Below are 16,616 nucleotides of genomic sequence, written 5' to 3'. Positions count from 1 at the left end.
GGACAGGCATTGGCGAGACAGGAGGTGAGTTACTCACTGCAAAATTCCCATCCTCTGACCTGCTGTAGTAGCCACATCATTTATGTGGCTGGTCTAGTTCAGTTTCTGGTCAATGGTAACTCCCAGAATGTCGATAATGGGGGATTCAGCGATAGTAATGCCATTGAATGTCAAGGGGAGATGGTTCGGTTCTCTCATGCTGGAGATGATCATTGCCTGGCAGTTTTCTGGCCTGAATGTCACTTGTCACTTATCAGCCCAAGCCTGGATGTTGTCCAGTTCTTGCTGCATATGGACATGGGCTGCTTTAGTAGAAGTCGCGAATGGTGCTGAACTATGTGCAATCATCAGCAAACATCCCCACTTCTGACCTTATGATGGAGGGAAGGTCATTGATGAAGCAGCTGAAGATGGTTGGGCCTAGGACACTACCCTGAGGAACTCCTGCAGTGATGTCCTGGGACTGAGATGATTAACCTCCAACAACCACAACCATCTTCCTTTGTTCTATGTATGACTCCAATCAGCGGCGAGTTTCTCCCCGATTCCCATTGACTCCAATTTTGCTAGGGCTCCTTGATGCCGCACTCAGTCAAATTCTGCCTTGATGTCAAGGGCAATCACTCTCACCTCACCTCTTGAGTTCAACTCTTTTCTCCATGTTTGGACCAAGGCTGAAACGAGGTCAGTGGCTGAGTGGCCCTGGTGGAACCCAAACTGAGCGTCAGTGAGCAGGTTATTGCTGAGCAAATGCCTCTTGATATCACTTTGCTGATGATTGGGAGTCGACTGATAGGGCGGTAATTGGCCAGGTTGGATTTGTTGTGCTTTTTATGGACAGGACATTTCTGGGCAATTTTCCACATTGCCGAGTGGATGCCAGTGTTGTAGCTGTACTGGAACAGCTTGGCGCGGGGCATGGCTAGTTTTAGAGCACAAATCTTCAGTACTATTGCTGGAATGTTGTCAGGGCCTTTGCAGTATCTGGTGCCTTCAACCTTTTCTTGATATCACGCGGAGTGAATCAGATTGGCTGAAGACTGACATCTGTGGTTAGCACCACAGCCTCACAGCTCCAGCATCCGGGTTCGGTTCTGGGTACTGCCTGTGCAGAGTTTGCAAGTTCTCCCTGTGACCGCGTGTGTTTCCGCCGGGTGCTCCGATTTCCTCCCACAGCCAAAGACTTGCAGGTTGATAGGTAAATTGGCCATTGTAAATTGCCCCTTGTGTAGGTAGGTGGTAGGAGAATTGAGGGAAGGTGGGGATGTGGTAGGGGACATGGGATTAATGTAGGATTAGTATATATGGGTGGTTGATGGTCAGCACAGACTCAGTGGGACAAAGGGCCTGTTTCAGTGCTGTATCACTCTGTGATGCATGGGACCTCAGGAGGAGGCCGAGTTGGATCATCCACTCGGCATTTCTGGCTGATGATAGATGCAAATGCTTCAGCCTTGTCTCTTGCACTGATGTGCTGGGCTCCCCATCCTAGAGGATGGGAATATTTGTGGAGCCTCTTCCTCCTGTCAGTTGTTCATGACTAGATGGGGCAGTACTGCAAAGCTTAGATCTGATCCGTTGGTTATGGGATTGCATAGCCCTGTCTATTGCATGCTGCTTCCGCTGTTTGGCACGCACATAGTCCTGTGTTGTAGCTTCACCAGGCTGACATTTCATTTTTAGGTATGCCTGATGCTGCTCCTGGAATGCCCTCCTGCACTCTTCGTTGAACCAGGGTTGGTCCCCCAGCTTGATGGTGTTGGGAGAGTAGGGGATATGCTGGGCCATGAGGTTACAAATTGTGGTTGAATACAATTCTGCTGCTGCTGATGGCTCACAGCGCCTCATGGATGCCCAGTTTTGACTTGCTAGATCTGTTCGAAATCTATCTCATTTAGCATGGTGGTAGTGCCACACAACACGATCGTGGGTCCCCTCAATGTGAAAACGGGACTTTGTCTCCTACCAGTACTGTCAGGGACAGATGCACCTGCGACAGGTAGATTGGTGAGGACGAGGTCAAGTAGGTTTTTCTCTCTTGTTAGTTCCCTCACCACCTGCCGCAGACCCAGTCTAGCAGCTATGTCCTTTAGGGCACAGACAGCAGTAGTGCTATCGAGCCACTCCTGGTGATGGACATTGAAATCCCCCACCCAGAGTACATTTTGTGCCCTAGCTACCCTCAGTGCTTCTTTCTATGACTACCTCCTTTTTCCACTTGTTTGATTACTCTAGGTCAAGTCGGCATAAGGAGGGAGGAAATGTTGGGTATTCTAAAAGGCATTAAGGTGGACAAGTCCCCAGGTCCGGATGGGATCTATCCCAGGTTACTGAGGGAAGCAAGAGAGGAAATAGCTGGGGCCTTAACAGATATCTTTGCAGCATCCTTAAACACGGGTGAGGTCCCGGAAGACTGGAGAATTGCTAATGTTGTCCCCTTGTTTAAGAAGGGTAGCAGGGAAAATCCAGGTAATTATAGACCGGTGAACCTGACGTCAGTGGTAGGGAAGCTGCTGGAGAAGATACTGAGGGATAGGATCTATTCCCATTTGGAAGAAAATGGGCTTATCAGTGATAGGCAACATGGTTTTGTGTAGGGAAGGTCATGTCTTACCAACTTAATAGAATTCTTTGAGGAAGTGACAAAGTTGATTGATGAGGGAAGGGCTGTAGATGTCATATACATGGACTTCAGTAAGGCGTTTGATAAGGTTCCCCATGGTAGGTTGATGGAGAAAATGAAGTCGCATGGGGTCCAGGGTGTACTAGCTAGATGGATAAAGAACTGGCTGGGCAACAGGAGACAGACAGTAGCAGTGGAAGGGAGTTTCTCAAAATGGAGATGTGTGACCAGTGGTGTTCCACAGGGATCCGTGCTGGGACCACTGTTGTTTGTGATATACATAAATGATTTGGAGGAAAGTATAGGTGGTCTGATTAGCAAGTTTGCAGATGACATTAAGATTGGTGGAGTAGCAGATAGTGAAGGGGACTGTCAGAGAATACTGCAGAATCTAGATAGATTGGAGAGTTGGGCAGAGAAATGGCAGATGGAGTTCAATCAGGGCAAATGCGAGGTGATGCATTTTGGAAGATCCAATTCAAGAATGAACTATACAGTAAATGGAAAAGTCCTGGGGAAAATTGATGTACAGAGAGATTTGGGTGTTCAGGTCCATTGTTCCCTGAAGGTGGCAACGCAGGTCAATAGAGTGGTCAAGAAGGCATACGGCATGCTTTCCTTCATCGGACGGGGTATTAAGTACAAGAGTTGGCAGGTCATGTTACAGTTGTATAAGACTTTGGTTCGGCCACATTTGGAATACTGCGTGCAGTTCTGGTCGCCACATTACCAAAAGAATGTAGATGCTTTGGAGAGGGTGCAGAGGAGGTTCACCAGGATGTTGCCTGGTATGGAGGGCGCTAGCTATGAAGAGAGGTTGAGTAGATTAGGATTATTTTCATTAGAAAGACGGAGATTGAGGTGTACAAAATCATGAGAGGTATAGACAGGGTGGATAGCAAGAAGCTTTTTCCCAGAGTGGGGGATTCAATTACTAGGGGTCACGAGTTCAAAGTGAGAGGGAAAAAGTTTAAGGGGGATATGCGTGGAAAGTTCTTTACGCAGAGGGCGGTGGGTGCCTGGAACGCGTTGCCAGCGGAGGTGGTAGACGCGGGCACGATAGCATCTTTTAAGATGTATCTAGACAGATACATGAATGGGCAGGAAGCAAAGAGATACAGACCCTTAGAAAATAGGCGACATGTTTAAATAGAGGATCTGGATCGGTGCAGATTGTAGGGCCGAAGGGCCTGTTCCTGTGCTGTAATTTTCTTTGTTCTTTCTTTGTTGACAAGCAGGCCCATTATAACAGGAGACCTTGCAGACTGGCAGAGGAATTGCTGACATACAGCCTCTCAGCAGCTGAGAATGAAGCACTGGAATTAGTGAGAATCCAGGGCAGCTGCTAAATTACAGATAGTGAGACTGGAGTCTCTGCGCAAGAGAGCGAGGATTGTCTTCCATCGACATCCAGCACACTTCTGGAGATTCACATAATGCATGGATATCATGACAAAATGGGCCGAAACCCATAAATGTTTGTGTTCTCTCATGCAGCTCGGCAGTTGCAGGAGACTCCATCAGAATGGGGACATCAGTCAACCTCAGAGGAGGAGCAGTCAGAGGATGCACCATCACATAACTCTCCTGAACTTTCCACCAGAGCAGATGCTTTCACCTTGAATCAGGGTCACAAGCTGGTGAGAGCACGCACACACGCCCGAGCAGCTGGCTGGTGCTGAGGTCACTGATAGTCAGAGGATTGTCGGTGGCAAGCCCATGCTGTGCCCCAGGCTGTTGACATGCCTCTGGTATCGACAGCACAGGACATGCTGGTGTTGCAGAGAGAGGTAAGGGAACATCTGGTGGAGATGCCAGTGGCCATGCGCAGCCTTGAGCGGACAATGGAGGAGTTCACCCATGCCAGGCCTCAGGCATGTGAGCACATGGCTTCCTCCATCGAGAGGTTGAAGTCATCACAGGGCAAGGGGCAGCCTGATCAGCAGCCTGCCTCCAGTCCAGCTGCAATTGCTGGGCTCAGACTGTATAGAAGCACTCAAACGTATTTGAAAAAAAAAACACCTAGACACACTTGGAGTTTCAGAGATGCTTGAAATTTGCCATTTGTTTTTTCTGCTATGAAGTTTATTCACTTTTGAAGTTAACAAAGAATTTGAAAGATGCTGATTCCTTCATGCCTTAATTGTGAAATGCTGACTTCATCCTTCTCCCATTGTGGGCTGCCAGTCTTGGCTTAGCCCTTCTTTGGTAAGTGCCTCTGATGTGCCAGAGTGCATGGGTGATCTGGGTGCTAGGCACTGAACTAAAATAGGAAGGATGTGACAGACTGAATGCTTTTAGGTAAGTTTGTTTTGCTTTCACTCAGAGACAAGCATGGTGGCTGGAAGTGGGTAAGTATGAAACTGTTTCTTGCCTCCTGGCCCTCCCTCCATCGGAGAATCTAAAACACGGGGGTTCAGGAAAAGGAACCAATCATTTAGTACTGAGATGAGGAGAAGTTGCTTCTCTCAAAATGTTATGAATCTTTGAAATTCTCTACCCCTGAAGTTTGTGGATGTTCCATCGTTGAATACTTTGAAGGCTGGGATCAACATATTTTTGGTCTCTCATGGAATGAAGGGATATGCGAGCAGGTGGGAAAATGGAGTTGCAGCCTAAGATCAACCATGATCGCACTGAATGGCGGAGCAGGCTCGATGGGTCTTATGATCTGCTCCTGTTCCTATTTCTTGTATTCTTGTGTTCTCAAGAGCATTGTCCTTGCAGTGACAAAGTTGCCCTGTTATCTTTGCCTTTGCTACTGTCGACTTATGCGCTGATGGCCCTCAGTGCCCACCCTTTGCTGATAGCCAACCCTCTCTCCCAGTTGTTTGGCCAGCCGTACCGAGCACCCGAGACCAAGCCCGCCCATGTGGCTGCCTCCCATCATGGCACTGAAGCCTCGCCTTGGTACTGCCATCTTTCAATGGCCAGGGATCCGAAGGCATGTGAGGGCCTCCGTTATCCACTTAATTCTAAGCCTTCCATTGAATTGCAGTCAGTTGCATGCAAATATATTAAAACTGTTCATGCAATTGAAGTGACAGTCCCGTCGTGTTTGGCGACGTCGCCTTAGTGCAAGGGAATCAAAGGTTATGGGGGTAGATGGGAGTGTGGAATTCGAGACAGAAACAGATCAGCCATGATCTTATTGAATGGCGGAGCAGGCTCGAGGGGACAAATGGCCTGCTTCTGCTCCTAATCCATGTGTTTGTATGTTCGTATGTGCTTTATTGCCACTGAATAAATCTGGAACTGATGTTACGGCATTGGTTTTCCGGGCGGATGAGTATAATTGCTACTCTCTGGCCATCCCCACGCCTCCATTCCTGCTTCAAACGGGCTCACTAAATTAAGCCCTGAGTCCTCTCCTGTAGTAAAGCACTTACCTGTACTTTGTGCCTCTCTGAGTGTCAGCTTGGCTTAGTTGGTAGGGCTTTTACTTCTGTGTCTGAAAGTTGTGGGATGAAATCGCACTGGAGATTTAAGCATATAATCTAGGCTTCAGTGTCGTATTAAAGGTATACTGCATTTTCAGAGAATTTTCAGTTGAGATACTAAACAAAGTTTGTCTGTTCAGCTGAATGTAATAGATCCATGACACGATTTGAAGAGTGCTCCTTTAGTCCTGGCAAATATTACACTGTCAAGATTATTTATTCATTCATTTTCCATTTGTGGGACTTTCCAGTGTGTAATTTGACTGCTGCATTTGCCCACATTGCAACAGTGTTAACAACATGTTAACAGTATTTCGTTGGTTGTAAAGCATTTTGAAATGTCATAAATTGCTTTCTAAATGTAATTTCTTTTTTCACTCTTTTGCTCTTTCTCTATTTCTTTCTCCACAATGACATGAAGTAAATATCTTCTGGTGATTACTAGTGTAAACCCTCCCTGTCACTTTTTTTTCTTATATTTACATTGGAAGAGAACAGTTCTGTTAGATAAATTGATCTATATAAAGTCAATTGAAAATGTTAACTATTTTCCTTTATAGGTTCAAATGAAGTTTGATCACTCAAGCACACTTATATCTAATAATTTGCTGGTAAGAAATATAGTCAATATTATTGAAGTAGAATTTGTTTTTTCTTCATTAGACACGGGCTGGATTTTACCGCCTCCCCTCCCCCCGCCACCACTCCCCTCCACACCGCTGTCGGGGGTCGTGGTGGGGGGGCCTGGAAAATGCCTCTGGGAGAGGCCCGCCATGGATCTTGATGCCGGGAAGGCCCGGCCCCATATTGCCGGCGGCAGCATCAAAATTTAAATATGTAAATGTATTTAAAGTAATACTTACCAGCTCCTGCCGTCCATCCGAATGCCATATTGGTGGCGGCAGCCAGTACTCCCGTACCTTCAGATCACCATTCAGAAATCCGAGACGGAACATTGGTGGGGAAGGGTGGGCAGGTATGTTTTGAGGGCTGTGGGGGGGAGCACGTTTTTAATTGGTTTAGGGGATGGTGGGAAGGGGTAAAGTTCATAGTTTATGAAATTTGTGGGGGGAAGGTCAGGAGCCCAAGGTAAGTTTTTTGGGGGGAGTGGACAAGTAATAAATTTGATGGTCATTGGGGGGATGGGAGAGAGTCGGGATAGCTTTAATTCTTTACACTCATATTGCTTGAAAGTATTTTACTTAAATTGAAGGGCTGGAAGCCCTTTAAAAATGGCATCGGCGCCTGCACAGTGAGCTCCCCCCCCCCCCCCATCGTTGTTGGGGACAGATGGCCCGCCCCCTCCACATCACTGTCTGGGGAGGGGCGGGGCAGTCTGCCCCGACCATGTAAATGAGAAGCTGCGTTTAAAATCACAATGGCTCATGGAGTAAGGCCCGCGCATGCAGGTCGCCATCTTTGAAGCTTGATTTGAGGGCCTTATGACTTACATGTCAGCCAAGCAAGGTAGGGGAGGCAGGTCCCCTTCTCCAGTGAACCAGTTGGGTTTTTACATTCCTGTTTAGCAGCTGTACCTTTTGCGATTCATGCACTAGGACACCCAGACCCCTCTGCATCTCAGAGCTCTGCAATCTCTCACCATTTAGATAATATGCTTCTTTTTTATTCCTCCTGCCAAAGAGGACAATTTCACATTTTCCCACATTATACTCCATTTGCCAGATCTTTGCCACTCACTTAACCTATCTATATCTCTTTGTAGCCTCCTTATGTCCTCTTCACAAGTTACTTTCTTACCTAACTTTGTGTCATCAGCAAATTTAGCAACCATATCTTCAGTCCCTTCATCTAACCCATTTATATAAATTGTAAAAAGTTGAGGCCCCAGCACAGATCCCTGTGGCACACCACTCGTGACATCTTGCCAACCAGAAAATGACCCATTTATGCCGACTCTCTATTTCCTGTTAGCTAACCAATCTTCTATCCATGCCTATACCATGAGCTTTTATTTTCTGCAATAACCTTTGATTTGGCACCTTATCGGATGCCTTCTGGAAATCTAAGTACAATACATCCACCAGTTCCCCTTTATCCACAGCACATGTAACTCCCTCAAAGAACTCCAATAAATTGGTTAAACATGGTTTCCCTTTCACAAAACCATGTTGCCTCTGCCTGATTACCTTGAATTTTTCTAAATGCCCTGTTATAACATCTTTAATAATAGCTTCTAACATTTTCCCTGCGACAGATGTTAAGCTAACTGGCCTGTAGTTTTCTGCTTTCTGTCTCCCTCTCTTTTTGAATAAAGGAGTTACATTCACTATTTTCTAAAGGAACCGTCCCCGAATCCAGAGAATTTTGGAAAATTAAAACTAACGCATCAACTATTTCACTAGCCATTTCTTTTAACACCCTAGGATGAAGTCCATCAGGACCCAGGAACTTGTCAGCCCACAGCTCCAACAATTTCTTCAGTACCACTTCCCTGGTGATTGTAATTTTCTTGAGGTGCTCCCTCCCTTCCATTTCCTATCCATCAAAAATCTGAATAGCCACTTTGGAGGTATTGATCCTCATGCTACATAACACCCATAGTCCTTTTGGTTCAACAGGTCTATGCCAGTGTTTACACCACATCTGAATCTCCTCTCACTCTACCTCTTCCCACCCTGTCCCTATATCCCTCTATTTCTTTGTCCCACATGTATACTGAAAAAGCAGTCCAAACGCCTTGGCCTGGGATGGATCATGCATGGGTTTACCATGTTGCTGTTATGCTAAATCATTTTATTTATTAATCCACAGCCAATTGAGGACCTACTCAAGACAACTTTGTCTCCAACCTTAGATACACTTTATGGTCCTTACCTTGTGAATAAACTTGAACTTGCCCGAACATACCTTGTCATCAAACTTGCTGAAACTATAAACCAGATTCCAGAATCGGAAAACTTTGATTGTGAAAAAGTCAATATAACAAAGCCAGCTGCAGGTAACTTATTTGTGTAATTATATTTTGGGTACATGCTTATTAACTATTACATAGAATGTTATAATTTACAGAACAGAAACAGGTTATTTGGCCTAACAGGTCTTTTCCAATAATTATGTTTCATACAAACCACCTCCCATTCTATTTAATAAAAGCAAAATACTGCGGATGCTGGAAATCTGAAATAAAAACAAGAAATGCTGGAATCACTCAGTAGGTCTGGCAGCATCTGTGGAAAGAGAAGCAGAGTTAATGTTTCGGGTCAGTGACCCTTCATCGGAAGGGTTCCGATGAAGGGTCACTGACCCGAAACGTTAACTCTGCTTCTCTTTCCACAGATGCTGCCAGACCTGCTGAGTGATTGCAGCATTTCTTGTTTTTATTTCCCATTCTATTTACTTCATCTCAGCCGAATCTAAGTTTTCATTCCAGCCAACGGTAATGTCTGCTTTGTGGATACATGCCACAATGAGGTGTGATGTCCTGAAAAGCAGCACTTTAAAGTCTCAGAGGTCTCACTTTTAGATGACATTTTCAAAAGATCTGATGTGACTGATTCGCACCGTCATTGAGAGATGCAGCACTGAAACAGGCCCTTCAGCCCACCAAGTCCATGCTGACCGTCAACCACCCATTTATACTAATCCTACATTAATCCCATATTCCCTACTACATCCCCATCTTCCCCCAATTCTCCTACCACCGACCTACACTAGGGGCAATTTACAATGGCCAATTGCAGTCGCAGGGAGAACTTGCAAACTCCGCACAGGTAGTACCCAGAACTGAACTCAGGTCGCTGGAGCTGTGAGGCTGCAGTGCCAACCACTGCGCCACTCTGCCACCTTTTAAATGCAACATTTTTAAATAGATAATAATACTTTATGCATTATTAGATTCAAAACCATTCAATTTTCCACTTTTAAAGAGCTTTTTCCTGAGGCCTTGCCTGATTGATTGCCACTCCTCAACTGACCATGCAGCACAGGATGTTGAACCACTTGCTCCAGAAGCCAGGCACATTGACCGATGGGCCAAGGAGGCAAGAGACAGTTTCATAGTTACCCGCTTCTAGCCACCATAATGGCCTCTCAGAGTGAAAGCAATAAAGATTCACCTAAAAGCATTCAGTCTGTTGCCTCCTTTCTATTTGGGTTCCATACCTAGTGCCCAGATCACCCACATGCTCTGGCACATCGGAGGTGATTACAAAGGAGGGCTGAGCCTAGACTGGCAGCTGGACAGAAGGAAGGCTGCCCCTTAGCCTGTAATGACTTTGGCAGCCATCCTCTGGCTGCTGGAGACCTGGAGGGTCCCGGTTGCCTGAGGGTTTCCTCCACAGGTGCAGAACTGTCTTCAAGTGATGCGGCTACTGGAGCTTTAATGGCTCACTTGAATATCCCTGCTGACCAGAGAAGGCCGAGGAACTGGAGAAGACTCCAGGCACCTTGTCCTTCTCTTGCCTTGCCACTGTTGCATGGAACTCATGGCCAAGGCGATGGTGTGCAGGTTTACGTGCATCTGTGGGATCTGATTCTCCATGAGGGTCATCAACCTCTCGATGGAGGAAGCTATAGGCTCACGAGCCTGAGACATAGCAGCACTCATAGCATAGATGGACTCCATCATCATCCACTCATGGCTGTGAATGGCCTCTGGCATCTCCACCAGATGTTCCCTTACCTCTCTCTGCAACTCCAGCATGCCCTGTGCTGTTGACAGCAGAAGCTCGTCATCAGCCTAGGGATCAGTATGGGCCAGGCCACCCACAGTCTTCTGACTGTCAGAGGCTTCGGTTGTCTCAGCCTCAGCCAGCTGCTCAGGCATGTGTGCGGTGCTCTCACCAGCTTGTGACCCTGATTCATGCGTAAACCAAAGTGTCTGCACTGGTGGAAGGTGCAGGGGAATCATGTGATGGTGCATTCTCTGACTGCTCCTTCTCTGAGGTTGACTGCTATCCTGTTTCAGGATGAGCACCATTCTGCTTTTATTTATTTATTTAGTTTAGAGATACAGCACTGAAACAGGCCCTTCGGCCCACCGAGTCTGTGCCGACCATCAACCACCCATTTATACTAATCCTACACTAATCCCATATTCCTACCACATCCCCACCTTCCCTCAATTCCCCTACCTATACTAGGGGCAATTTATAATGGCCAATTTGCCTATCAACCTGCAAGTCTTTGGCTGTGTGAGGAAACTGGAGCACCCGGCAAAAACCCATGCGGTCACAGGGAGAACTTGCAAACTCCACACAGGCAGTACCCAGATCGAACCCAGGTCGCTGCAGCTGTGAGGCTGCAGTGCTAACCACTGTGCCGCCCACATATCTGTCCTGTCTCACAAAATCAGGTGTACTGGTTACTTGTTACCTGTGTGGACAGCAGAGTAGCTGATATTGCAGCATTTATCTGGAATGAGCTAAAAACCATAAAAGTTGAGGGTGTTGATGATGTTGGCTCCCACTGGCATAGCCAACTCTGTGTAGTAGGTATCCTTGAAGCAGATGGCTAAGCTCTGCTACCTGTTGTTCACTGACCCAGAGCCAATGGAGGCAGTTGTCCTCCAAAAGTAAGTGTGCCAAGGCTTGTAGCTATCAATGATGGTGATGGCAGGCATTGTAGATTTGGTGTCTGTGGATCTTTTTTGGGATGCTATCTTTTATCCTGTGCCATCAAATTTAAAAGCAGCTTTTTACTCGACATACCCAGTGGAAAAGAGATGGTAGTTAAAATTGCTGTGCACCACTTACTGCTATCCCGCCTTATTTACAGGGGCCTTCTGATTGGTGGCTCTTATGAACCACACGGTGAGAACAAATAGGCCCCTAAAATGTAACATGAGCATATAATTGTTTTTGAGCACCCAGGAAAAGTAGCAGTGTTCCTCCAGGCTCCCCACTGAGGTCAGCTCCCTGCTGTGGTTGGCTCCCCATCCTGGACCTACCTGACATTGCAATTGAAAATCAGGAAATGGCAGACTTGCTAAATAGTTGCTTAGTACTTCATAGTAGAAGATAAAGATAACGCACCATATATATGAAGCTAAGTAAAACTAAATCATGGGGAAGAGCTAACTAGGTTCAATATAAGTAAAAGAATGGTAATGGGAAAAATTAGGAGATTAAAAATATACAGTTTCCCAGCTCCTCATGGTTTCCACTCCAGGGTATTAAAAGAAGTAGCTGATGATGCATTACTCATGCTATATTAGTCATAATTTTCCAAAACACTCTTAATTTAGGAATTGTCCTCATAGCTTGGGAAATTAATGTCGTGCCATATTTAAGAAGGGCAGGGTAGATAAACGAGGAAATTATAGGCTTATTTGTCTAACATCTGTTGTGGCGAAGTTACTAGGGACAGAGTGACTGAACATTTGGACAAATATGACCTATCAGAGAGCCAGCATGGATTTGTAAAAAGGTAAGTCACGTCAACGCACCTCGTTGATTTTTTTGAGGTGGCAGCTAATGTGGTGGATCACTCCATCTACCATCTTAAGCATGAACATCGTCACACCATGTCTGCACTGTGTACCATCTACAAGATGCATTGCAGCAGCCCGCCAAGGCTCCTTCAACTGCACCTTCCAAACCCATGACCTCTACCACCTAGAAGAACAAGGGCAGCAAGTGCCTGGGGACACCACTACCTGCAAGTTCCCCTCCAAGCCACACACCATGCACACTTGGAAATATAGTGCTCTTTCTTCACTGTCAATGAATCAAAATTCTGGAACTCCCTAACAGCTTTGTGGATGTACTTTCACCACATGGACTGCAACCATTGAAGAAGGCAGCTCACCACCACCTTCTCAAGGGCAATTAGGAATGAGCAATAAATGCTGGCTTTGTCCACATCCCGTGAATGAATTTTAAAAAGCTAGACAGGTACAAAAACTAATTTTAAAAGATAGTGGAATTTTGACTTTCATCTCAAGAGGAATGGATGTAATGTTTCAGTTATACAAAGCTCTGGTTAGACCCCATCTGGAGTATTGCATTTAGTTCTTTGCACCGCACTTCAGGAAGGGTATATTGACTTTGGAGGGGGTGCAGTATCAATTCACCAGAATAGCACTATAGATAAATAGAGGAACTATTTTTGTCTGGTGGGAGAGTCCTGAATAAGGTGACACAAAATTACAATTAGAGCTAACCTATTCAAAGGTGATGTCAGGTAGCACTTCTTCACACAAAGGGCAGTGGAAATCTGGGCCTCTCTCCCCCAAAAAGCTCTTGAGACTAGGGGTGAACTGAAATTTTCAAAACTTAATTTTATAGATTTTTGTTTGACAAGAGTAATATGTGTGACAAGATTAAGGCAAGTAGATGGAATTGAGATACAGATCAGCCATAGTCAAATGGATTGATGGGACAGATGAGCTGGACTGAATGGCCTCCTCCTATCCTATGTTCCTTATGTGTGGGCTTAGAGTTGGTGAGCTGCAGCAGGACACCCGTTCAGTAATGAGACCCTCCCTTGTAATGGACCAATCCTGCCACTGGCATGAAGGGGCAACTGTTCTGTCTACTCATTCCAGGCTTTGAGTTTAGATCTACCCCATGTATCAAATCTGTTATTAATTTTATCTTGGCTTGACTCTAGCATGCCTTTAAACACCGTTTCACTTCTTGAGCTCCAGTGCAAGTTTTTTTTATATTACCTCTTTTATATTCATCTGTTCCACTTCTGCTGAAGTTTAATAAGTGTTTCATTTGCATTTGACTTTCTGATGACAATATTTGGCTGTTTCTTGGGGAAAGCATCTAAAATACAATTACCTTATCGCGTAACAAAATAAAAATTGCCTCAGAAAAAAATTCAATTAAAAAATGAAAAGAAATGAAGTAAAACTTATTGGAACAATGACATTGTGTTCAAAATTTATTGGGAAAATGGGACAATACCTATGAATAACCTCTACCCCTTTTGAGATCCATCACACATGGACAGTCCATTTCATCTGAATGCATCTTTTCACGTAAAATTGCTGGGAAGAAGGAACCTGGCAAGAAACAAGCTTTGTCCGAATTTGACCACTCTCCTTACACCTGCTCACAGTACTAGTGAGATCTGTGGGTTATCCAGCCACCCTTAACTGCCACTGCCAAGTTGACAATTAGATGAAGCATTCTGTGCTGCTTAGTTGACAAAAATGTGTGATGAATTATTATTTTTACTCAGCAACATGCTATTTGTCTTGATAAAAGCTCATTTGGTATTCAGTATTTCATGTGAGCCAGAATGGGTAACATTTTGTTTGATGTTTATAATGCCTATAAGATTTATTTCCTGCACCATGTCAGGGGTAAACTGCTTCTGCCTCTTATTGCAGGTGAAAGGGTTATAGATCTGGATACTGAAGATGCGCTAATTATCACTGAATTCAAGCATGTACAAAGTAAGGTAATAGAATGTCAACCACGTAAAGACGCTCTGGACCTTCATTCCATAAAGTACAAGCTAACATTGGCCCAGTTGAAGGTAATTATGCAAACTAATCTAGGGTAGAAAAACTCGACTAATCATGTTTAGCCAGTTTTGTATCTAGATGAAATGGTGAAAGGCATGGATAGATTGCTGACAGATTCAAGGAAATTACAATCTTTGTCGGATGGCCAGTTTCTTTAATTTTTAGCTCATGCAGTGACTTAAAAAAAAATCTGTTCTCAGGGTGTAGGTGATGCTAATAAAGCCACATTTATCGCCTGCTTCTTGTTGCCCTAAGACGCTGGTGGTAAGAATTTGTAACTATTATTATACAGCCTACCCGCCATTGTCTCATGCCCTTACTTCCCTTATTTAATGAAAATCAGACAGCAGAAGTAGTTCGTCCCGCACTCATTCCAAGGCCCAGAGACCTTTCCAATCCAAGCCAATTTAGAGCAGGAGAGACAGATCTTGTTTCCATTTCACCCCAGCTCAATACTGCTGACAGGTAATCCCAGTCTCGGTCCAAAGCTGCACCGACTATCAGATTAAAAATAGTGCCAGCCTTCGCTACAAATTAATTACAGGAATAGAACTGATACATGGTGCCTGATTCAAAGGTACAGAAGCTCCTGTGAGCTGCAGCTCTCTGTTGCTGCCCTCTCTTCTGTGGCTGTAAGAGCCTGCAACCACCAGGTTGTTTCTGGTGCTATTGCGAGTCATCTTGGTCCTCATCTGAGGCCCATTCTGAGGCTGCATTAGTGCCATCCAACCTGATCTGGTAGATTGGGCATCTTAAGTGCAGTTCAGATCACCAAACCTCAAAATTGTGTCAAGAAACTAAACAGAGCATCAGTGAGTTTTTTTAAGCATTGTAGATGGTTACACCAGCTACATTTCCTCAATTCTATCTCAGAATTCCAAAGTGATCAGAAACAAAAGATAGCAATAAAGAGTGACAAGCTGTGGGAACTGCTATACCAATATTCAGGTTCAGAGGGCATTCTAATGAAAAGTCCTGAATATATAAGCTTAATGTTTAATATTAATAAGACCAACTACTGTTGAAGTGATATTTTCTATAGAACACCATTCTTTTTGGACTTTGCTTGGCCTCTAGTATAAAAGTCACAACCTAACAAGACAAGTGGTAAAAAGTTGCAACCCCATATTTTATGGGAATATTAATGCAAGGGTGAAGTGTGAGCAAACAAAATTATACTCATGCAATAGATATGGTGCATGCTATTTATTTAGCAGAAACTAGTAAAAAGAAAATACCTTCTTTACTGTTGTTGGGCAGGTCTTTTACAAGTTACATTCACCTGAGTGGCATCATGCTTAGTTTGTGCTTGCCTAAATCATCCAAACTTCTTGCACATGCGCAGTTCCAATTGCGTGTGGTGGTGTCATCTGACATGCACACATACCTTTATTCGTGTTGGATGCTCCTCCATGAAAGTCCAGAAAAGCAAAAACATTTTTAGAGTGGGAACATACTCTAAAATGTGTTAGCTGTGAGTTCTTGAGCATTTAACGACTTGTTATTGTGCTTATTTGGCAATCAGAACTTCTAATGCTGTTTGTGAGAGGTTGCATGGCTCTTGGGCTGGTGTGTTAAGAAAAAGAAAATTAAATAAATTAAAATATTACATTGAATAGTTAATCTGAACTCTTCTCCTTCCGCCCAAGTACATAGCTTCACATCAGGACAAGTCAGTGGAAATTTATGGGGTTGAATTTTCATGTTGGGGTGGGAAACTGTAGTCGCAACCCAGACCCGAGGGGAAACAGAAATGAGACCCGAGTTTCACGGGGGCGACCCCTTAATTGATTTGGAGAAGGGTTTGGCAGCCAATTAGTCGGTGCAGGGTTGGGAGCAGTAGCGGCCAAGTCAAGTGTGGGCTCGATTTAAACTCACCACTGCAGCCAATTCTGTGGCTGCCGTTTGAGTGGTGAAAGTGCACAGTGAAGATTCACAGAGAACTTTGGGCTGGATTTCTGATCCTAACGATGTCTCAGGATCTGCCAGGAACCTGGGGCAGGGCAGTTCTCGTTTTTCAGATGCTGACCTCAATGTCATGCTAGAGACTGTGAGGGAGAGAAGAGAGGTGATTTTCCCAGAGGGTGCCAGGAGGAGGCCACCCACAGCAACC

The 16,616-nt window shown here is 44.9% G+C and overlaps 1 protein-coding gene across 7 annotated transcripts in view; it reads left to right on the top strand.

The window, feature by feature from the left end:
- Positions 1–16,616, top strand: part of LOC137384622 (cilia- and flagella-associated protein 54-like) — a 712,374-nt gene that overhangs the window by 418,952 nt on the left and 276,806 nt on the right. For all 7 annotated transcript variants that reach the window (XM_068058759.1, XM_068058758.1, XM_068058757.1 and 4 more), the window contains 3 exons: positions 6,624–6,674; positions 8,836–9,022; positions 14,366–14,514. In XM_068058759.1, coding sequence (XP_067914860.1) covers positions 6,624–6,674; positions 8,836–9,022; positions 14,366–14,514 — 387 coding nt within the window. The remainder of the gene's footprint in view (positions 1–6,623; positions 6,675–8,835; positions 9,023–14,365; positions 14,515–16,616) is intronic.

The sequence above is a fragment of the Heterodontus francisci genome, chromosome 27, assembly GCF_036365525.1.
Source record: "Heterodontus francisci isolate sHetFra1 chromosome 27, sHetFra1.hap1, whole genome shotgun sequence".
In the NCBI taxonomy this organism is placed as follows: Eukaryota; Metazoa; Chordata; class Chondrichthyes; order Heterodontiformes; family Heterodontidae; genus Heterodontus; species Heterodontus francisci.
This window is presented reverse-complemented; position numbering and strand designations above follow the sequence as displayed.